Here is an 8,487-nt window from a genome sequence, read left to right as displayed (position 1 = left end):
CTGAGAAGAGATGAAGCCAACCCCTCAGAGGACCTCAGATGATGCTAACCCAGAGACAACATACAGAACTACCACATTTTGCTATAAGTTTGATTGCATAATTGCTGTTAATAGTGTTAATCGTCTGTTTGTTTACGTCTTTTATTGATTTTTCTGAACATTTCTGCCGTATACACATAAACTGACAGTCACCACTGATAAGCTACTACTGAATATTGTAGAAACTTAATTTTCTGTAAAGTTGCTTTGCAATGATTTGTATCATAAAAAGCGCTATACAAATAAACTTGAATTGAATTGAATGGTTTCAGATCGCTAGTTCGCATTTTATTAGCCTATCCATCCACTGCGGCTGCTATACTGACTAGATATGCAAACGCCCCTTATCCAATCGCAATCCAATAACAGGGACGCACATTTTAATGGACAATAGTCTATAGGAAGCATTTTGAATGTCCAGTAGTCCTCAAATAACATTATAGTCCAGTCTCGTCTAGTTAACGAAGACACATCATAAATTTCGTCATAATTTCATCATCAGATATTATTTTTAGCTTGTCAACGTCTCATCTTAGTCCTAGCAAAAATGTTCGTTAATGAATATTTTTCGTCATCGTCTTCATTAACGAAATTAACACTGTCTCATATGGAGCAGCCCCAGCTGCGTGACTGCCGCTGCTGCTGCCATATGCCCCAGGAACCTCTGAAACTGTTTCAGTGTTTCAGTGTTCCTGCTCTTGAATGTATTCAAGCAGTTCAACACCGACTGGGCACGTTCCTGCATGAGGCGCGCTGTCTGTTCAACTGAGTCCAACTCCATACCGATAAAAGAGATCCTCTGCGTCAGGCAGAGTTTGCTCTTTTCCCAGTTGACCTGAAGGCCCAACTGGCTGAGGTGCAGGGGAACAAGGGCCATCTCCGCAACTTGCGGGTCTCTGATTTCCCTTAATGGGAGCATGACTCGTCCATGAAAGCCACCTCAGTGTGCTTAATGCCAGGTAACGACCGCATCCAGAAACGCACGGATGGAAGGGCATCTTTGAAAAGACATTTTTTTAAAAAGACGTTCCACCCGTGAATGCTCTTTTAGAACTGCTCTTTTAGTATGCTGAAGCGCACAGGGGAGATGGCCGCCTGCAACACAAACAGTGGGTAGTGCAGCCTGGTGTGTGGATCCCACTCGACATGGGAAGAACCACCACCGCTGAAACATTGTACCACCACCATGAGAGCTTCCTTAGAGCGTGCTTGTACTCAAACTCATAGTTTCACTGAAGCAGAACATCAGGAGCAGAACACTTGGCTCCGAAGCGAAAAGCTGAATATGTGCTGCACCAGCTGCGTACTTGTACTCACGCTGTAATAAGCAACAGCTGGATGTAATAATCACATGCCAATGTGCATTGGCTCATTAAGTTTACACTCTAAGTGGACTGGTCTCTCTAAGCAAGATCCAAATTTGGCGGTCATCTGATGTGATGTCGAGAGTGACCGACTAAAAGGGAACTATGGATGAATGACTTTTTAAAGTGGCATAAATTCAGGAGTTTATGTGTGTTTAACTTAATGGTGAATCGTTCATTTCAATACCTTCAAAACAGATCATTTAATTAACAGGTAGTGTACTTAATACTACTGAAGTTAAATATTGATTTGTTTTATTAAATCGCAAAGGAGTAGAAGTTTATTGTGGTTGGTGACAATTTCAGATTGCTCTGGACAGTTAATTTGCTGTTCTCTTAACCTTTATTTTGATTCATTTCTGTTTACATGCCTATGGTGCTAAAAGCTGTTTGTTTGTTCAGATTAACTGGTGTCACCATTGCAGAGAGAGTATTTGGCAAGTCCGTCTTCATTGGAGTACATCTCCTCTCTTATGAGCGAGCTGAAACTGGAGGACAAAGATCTACATAATCTTGTGCTGCTCTTCAAACCCTGTGTTACTCCACATGTACCACACATACATTTTTAGAGTTTATAATAAAAGCCTTTACCTAAAGCAATGATTCTGTGCATCATTTCATTTTCAATACTCAATATTATTATTAAGTAATTAATGATATTTGGTAGTTTGCAACTATCCATTTTTTATTTGCTTTAAAACTGAAAGAATCATAAAGAAATCAAATTAAAATGGTGCTGTTAATGTCTCACAGAATGTCTGAAGGATTCTTCACTCTGGAATGTTAAATGCAAAGTAATGCTCTTGATGACTTCAGAATTTTTGTTTTCCTAAACAAAATTTATTTAACTTTAAGATGCAGTACAATACACATTGCAGAATATATTTTTATTATTAAAAATATGTGGTTAAAGTGATGTAGTGGTTGATTTGTACTTTCATCTTTTCTTCAACAACATAAATTACCTCAAATGATAATTTTCAAGCCGCTACTTTGACTATCACAAGAATATGAGTTTACATATACTTGATGAAATTTGTTTTGGCGTACTTTTGATCTTATTATTTAGCATTTAATTTTAATCCATTTAAATGGTTAATACATATTTTGAAGAAAAAATATAAGAACTGATCTTTTGTTTGTTTATTAATACTTTGCAGGGATAAAATATCACAGCTTTTTACAAAATACCGTTTTATACTGTCTTATTATTTTAGTCTATGTTGTGTTTCTTTGTGTCTCCTCAGATCTACTTTGCGCTGAAAGCCTTTGCCACAAAGTTCGCATCTGAAAGGCTTGAATCCTGTGTGTTTTCTGCTGTGCGTGATGAGGTTTGAACTCTGACTGAAGGCTTTGCCACACACTTGACACTTGTGGGGCTTTTCACCTGTAAAATATATAAAGTGTTTTTTTTTTGTGTGTTTTTTTTTTTTTTTTTTTTTTTTCTCAGCAAAACTTTGACATGGACAAATTCTTTATTAGTCTAGTTACTTAACTCCACAAACAATACTTTGCAGAAAAATGTATTCTCATTATTTTCTTATGAATCACCTGTATGAATGAACGTGTGTTTTTTCATATCCGATTTTTGGTGGAATCGTTTGCCGCAGTACTGACAGGGATACGGTCTGGTGTCAGAGTGGATGAGGAGGTGTGTGGACAAAGTGGACGACCTCTTGAAGCTTTTGTCGCAGATTTTGCAGCTGAAGACCCTTTCCTGTTGGAAAAATGTAATTAGTAAGCTTGTCTGTTCTTATAATTCTGGCTGAATTATTCAATATTGTGATAATGCAAGCATAGGCCCTACTTGTGAATGGACAGCTTTATGTTGCTCCAGGCTGACGGCGTGGCCGAATGTTTTTCCACAGATTTCGCATGCAAAGGGCCTTGTGCCACTGTGTGACCGGCGCACATGAACTTCTAGCCCGTGAGGGGTCGAAAACACCTGTTTAAAAACAAAAGAACATTTAGAAGTGTTTAGTGGAAGTGTTAAGAAGAAGAAAAATAAATCTCTGATTTTAAACAGTCATCTGATAGCGGCAGATATGGCATAACTGCAGCGTGTAATTATAATTAACAGAACGTTATGGTGCCTTGTTGTGGACGATATAGTTATTATTCTTGGTGTGAATGGGCCTATATGCTTAAATACTGGGAATTCATTTTCTAGATAAATAGAAATTATGCCTTTATGAATTTCTTAAAACTAACGTTTTATTTATTTGAACTATTACTTTTAATTCTTTTAATTTTAATAGATTATTTGGAGTGGATAGTTAAGTACAAGCAGCTGATAGAAATATAGAAATATATTTTTAGAAGTAGCTAAATAATAGAAATGTTAATACCTTAGTGCATTTTATGCATTTGTACGACCCCCTTAACTGAAGTTGTGTGCACATAATATCAGACTCTGAGTCAATTTCTGCTACTTTAGTTGACATCTTGATGTCGGCATAAAAGGCTCTAGTATCCAACAAATTAGAGGTCAGAGAGCCATAGTCCTGGTAAAATCGCCCAGATTGTGTTGGTTCAATGAGTAGATGGGCACCCGGCCTTCTGTCCATGGCATCATACACCCCCACTGATGCCTCTGAATCCACAGAAACACGGTTGCAAGATTGAATGAGGTGCCTGAGGTCAGATGTTGAATGGGCCCAAACATACGGACGGAAAGTCACGTTGAAGGGCTGAGAGTCATCTGGAGAAGACACAGGGTATTTATCCAGATCTAGAGTGAAATGTTTTAAAAGGAAACCATAATAATGGGTATTGTACACATATGTTTTCATAACTGTAAAATTGGTACACACACAAACCCCCCCCCCCCCCCCCCCCCCCCCCCCCCCCCCCCCCCCCCCCCCCCCCCCCCCCCCCCCCCCCCCCCCCCCCCCCCCCCCCCCCCCCCCCCCCCCCCCCCCCCCCCCCCCCCCCCCCCCCCCCCCAAAAAAAAAAGTTACAAAGCTGTCACTGTGTCAGCACCCTAATGTAAAAGGTAGGGTACGCCTTATTTACCCCTAAATGGTAGCCTACATTTTAGTACCCAAAAGGTATGTATGTTATTAGTAATTTAAAGTAGGGCTGCCCGATTATGACAAAAATATAATACATAATTGTTGATTATTCCCTTAAAACTGTAATTACGATTATCACAATTTACATTGAACAATAACTGCATGCCATATTTTTATATGAAATTAAACAAGCTGAAAACACTCTAAACCTCTACTTTAAATAAATAAATAAAAGAAAAGTTAAAATATGAATGGTATTATAATTTTATACTAAAACTAAAATTAAAGATAACCTGTTAAAAAAAAAAAAAAAATTAAAAAAAAAAAAAAAAAACACATCTTAAGCATGCAGAATAACATAAGTGGACTTTAAAAGATTAATTGCCGCTTTGAACGATTATATAATTGTGGTATCCGTAGCCTAATTGTAATCCAGATTAAAAATTGTATTAATATTGCAGACCTAACTTAAAGGTAACCTACACATTAGTAGGCTATTTTTAAAGTGCATAGTATCTAAAGTGTACATATTTGTTTTGAAAGGGTACCGCCATAGTGAAAGTTTTGTAAGTTTTTATTTTGTGTTTGTGTGTGTGTGTGTGTGTGTGTGTGTGAGCATGCCAACCTGGAGAGGTTCCCGATGACAGGGGTCTCCAGAAGTCCTCATAGTCAGATGATCGGTCACACACACTGCCCTCGCAGCTCAGCGGGGACTGTTGAGAGGAATGGTCCACTGTGCACACCAAGCTGGCCTTAGGGGAATGATTGCCCACCTCCACCGGGCTCTCGGGGATCTGCCCCATTTGACTTTCTAAACCCAATATAATTCACAATGCATTATCCATTGCTATTTTAATTACCACTTTTCATTGACTGATCAATACTGACCTATAGTTCATACCTTGGCATGTAAGAAGTTTCTCAATTGGGATGCAGTTGTCATCCAGGTAACGGGGTTGGTGATAACTGTGGGCCCGTTTGCTCTTCACCAAAAATGACCTCGGCATGTTTACTCTCCGTTATCAGGTTCAGGGTCACAAATTACTCACGGCTCTCCAATCCTGCCTAAAAATGGCGCAAAATGGATTTAGATAGAGAGCACTGGTGTGAAAAAAATGCACCTGATATTTCCAGAACTGAATAAGGCCAGTCTGTCAAATCTCTACCATGCATGAGCCTGCATGTCACTTCCAAGTAACAGCCTGCAAATGAGCCCAGGCTATTATTGCAAATAACTAACTGGTTTTGTTTTAGTCCTTAATAACCTGATATCGAGACCTAATGAACATCAAATTCCAGTAGGGCATAAACAGTTTCAAAAAGCATTTTACACTCTATATTTATTTCCCTAATAATGTTATGTTATTAAATAAGACAATGTTATTATATAGCCTTTTGAACAGGTTAGAATTATGAATAGCATCTCCATTTCTGTCTCATGCACAATGGCATGCTTATTCAGTTTATGGGCTAACATCATAGTAAATGGAAAACTTAACTAGTAAACAGAATGTTTAATAGTTTTTTTCTCTATACATTTATATGTGTTACGACATACCTATACAATTCTGTTGGAAAATGACGAATATTTATATAAAATGACATTGATAATTGAAAAATGATAATTATTCATCACCCATATTTTCATGCATACAGACATATTATACATGTTACATTCAAAATTAAATGATTGGCTTTTGTATTGTAATTGTAGCTACTAAAGCCAAAATGAATTATTATAATATTATCTGAAAAATATTTACGTTGTAGGCTAGTTCATAAACTTTTTCTGTTGACTTTCTGTATAAACCTAAGAAGAAACATTTTTAATTATTTAAGTATTTTTAGGCTATAGCATCACTTTTTTTTATAAAAAAAAAATATTGCTCCAAAGTAGTTTTACCTTGAAAGCAGTGAGCAAGATAAAGGAGACAGCGACGACAAGAATAAGAATAATGCAGAACATACCAACTAATCTTTAACGTATGAACATGAAAATGGAAGAAACTATTACTAATTATTATAAATAATTACGTAAAAAGAAAAGAAAATATTATAAATAACAAGTGTATGCTTCACAAAAGTAGGCTATGTATGCTTTTTATTCCTTATGGTTAAAACTAAGCCTATCAATAGAATCAAATAGGCTAGTGATTCATCTCACTATTTCAGATTAGTCGTTAGAAAGCAGAATGAAATCATTATATTGTTAAATTTTAATAAAATGTTACCTTTACCATTTTATTTTATACTTTTTCTTTCAATCTGACATTTTCCCCCAGATCCCCTAGCACCCACTTGCGGTCCCACTAGGGTCCCTGAACCCCAGTTTGAAAACTCATGCATTAGGCAACTTAATATTCTGTCTGCAGCTGAATCAAAAATTGAACAGCATTGATAGACCAACGCAGAAGTTGTATAAACTGGCGTGACAGCTTCAATAATGCTGAACTAAGGTTCTAGACATCAAATTATGAATGGGAAAAACTTTGGCGCACCGGCTGTGCTCACACAGTATCTACTAGTAGTCTATGGTATCTCTTAACGTTTCTCCATAAAGTTACAATTACAAGGTATGTGCATGAAATAAGATTTCTTCAAACGTACCTCGGTCAATGCGTCAAGATAACTTAAACTCTATCCAAAGCGAATATATATATTTTTTTTAAGTTATGAGACCTGACTTCTATTCGAATAAAAATGCAATTAGAATCGAGGCAAGAGAAATAAGGGATTCAATCAAGATTAAAATCTACTGCACACTGTCGGTCTAAACAGATTGACCCGAGTCAGGACGGGACTCACCTGTTGCGCTGCGCTGTTGTGCTCCGCTACAACGACTGCTGCGCGCGACCTGCCTCCGTGTCAAGCTACAGCCGCGCAAACACGCGCCTTAAATACACATTTTAACTTCCTGAACGCGACCGTGTTTGATCGTGTCTCACAAACATTTCACCCAATTTTTGTAAGTGCCTGCAGCGACATAACCCCATGCATCTGAATGCCAGTTGAAAGAGAACATAAATGATTGTTTTATGAACTGCATGTTATGTTGTAGTCTGATTACTGTAGACGCCCATTGTAATCTAAATCACATTAGGATTTTTGGCTTGTCTATGTGGGACGATTTTGTTTTTAGTGTGTTTTTCTGCTATTATTCTTCCAGGAATAACATTCAGCCAACGCTGGGTGTTATTGAATTTTCATAAATATATTAAAATGCAACCCATTCATACAATGGCTTGAATAAACCTCTTTTACGATTAACGTGTTTTTAGTTTAGAATTAAAAAATAAAATGGGACATAAAGACATTTATGAGACATAAAGATGGATATATAGATATAAAGAAAATATTTTAAAAAATCCAGATTACAATTATGGAATAATCTTTTATTATTACTTCTTAGAGTATATAAGAGTACACACACACACACACACACACACACACACACACACACATATATATATATATATATATATATATATATATATATATACATACACATATACATATACAGGTGCTGGTCATATAATTAGAATATCATCAAAAAGTTGATTTATTTCACTAATTCCATTCAAAAAGTGAAACTTGTATATTATATTCATTCATTACACACAGGATGATATATTTCAAATGTTTCTTTCTTTTAATTTTGATGATTATAACTGACAACTAAGGAAAATCCCAAATTCGGTGTCTCAGAAAATTAGAATATTGTGAAAAGGTTCAATATTAAAGACACCTGGTACCACACTCTAATTAGCTAATTAACCCAAAACACCTGCAAAGGCCTTTAAATGGTCTCTCAGTCTAGTTCTGTAAGCTACACAATCATGGGGAAGACTGCTGACTTGACAGTTGTCCAAAAGACGACCATTGACACCTTGCACAAGGAGGGCAAGACACAAAAGGTCATTGAAAAAGATGCTGGCTGTTCACAGAGCTCTGTGTCCAAGCACATTAATAGAGAGGCGAAGGGAAGGAAAAGATGTGGTAGAAAAAAGTGTACAAGCAGTAGGGATAACCGCACCCTGGAGAGGATTGTGAAACAAAACCCAATTAAAAAA

At 37.0% G+C, this 8,487-nt stretch overlaps 1 protein-coding gene across 3 annotated transcripts; it reads right to left on the bottom strand.

Moving 5' to 3' along the window:
• Positions 1-355: 355 nt before the first annotated feature.
• LOC109095146 (zinc finger protein Gfi-1-like) lies at positions 356-7,474 on the bottom strand. Of its 3 annotated transcripts, none has more exons than XM_042754929.1 (7): positions 7,223-7,474; positions 5,319-5,482; positions 5,043-5,228; positions 3,752-4,134; positions 3,211-3,348; positions 2,955-3,120; positions 356-2,790 (listed from the first exon to the last, which is right to left on the bottom strand). In XM_042754929.1, the coding sequence occupies exons 2-7, from the start codon at positions 5,422-5,424 to the stop codon at positions 2,612-2,614; spliced, it is 1,158 nt and encodes a 385-aa protein (XP_042610863.1). In that variant the 5' UTR covers positions 5,425-5,482; positions 7,223-7,474; the 3' UTR covers positions 356-2,611. The 3 variants fall into 3 exon arrangements, with proteins under 3 accessions (XP_042610863.1, XP_042610864.1, XP_042610865.1); XM_042754930.1 differs by having other exon boundaries at positions 3,752-4,104; positions 7,223-7,465; XM_042754931.1 differs by lacking the exon at positions 7,223-7,474 and having other exon boundaries at positions 5,306-5,440.
• Between the last annotated feature and the right edge of the window lie 1,013 nt (positions 7,475-8,487).

This window comes from Cyprinus carpio, unplaced genomic scaffold (genome assembly GCF_018340385.1).
Source record: "Cyprinus carpio isolate SPL01 unplaced genomic scaffold, ASM1834038v1 S000006615, whole genome shotgun sequence".
Classification (NCBI taxonomy): Eukaryota; Metazoa; Chordata; class Actinopteri; order Cypriniformes; family Cyprinidae; genus Cyprinus; species Cyprinus carpio.
The sequence above is the reverse complement of the archived record's forward strand: the minus strand, read 5'-3'. Positions and strand labels throughout refer to the sequence as shown.

Coding starts and splice junctions, on each gene's coding strand:
- LOC109095146 (XM_042754929.1), bottom strand. CDS start 5,424: ATGCCGAGGTCATTTTTGGTGAAGAGCAAACGGGCCCACAGTTATCAC. Junction 3,121..3,210: donor ATAAAGCTGTCCATTCACAA/GTAGGGCCTATG, acceptor TTTTTCCAACAG/GAAAGGGTCTTCAGCTGCAA. Junction 2,791..2,954: donor ACACACGTTCATTCATACAG/GTGATTCATAAG, acceptor TATATTTTACAG/GTGAAAAGCCCCACAAGTGT.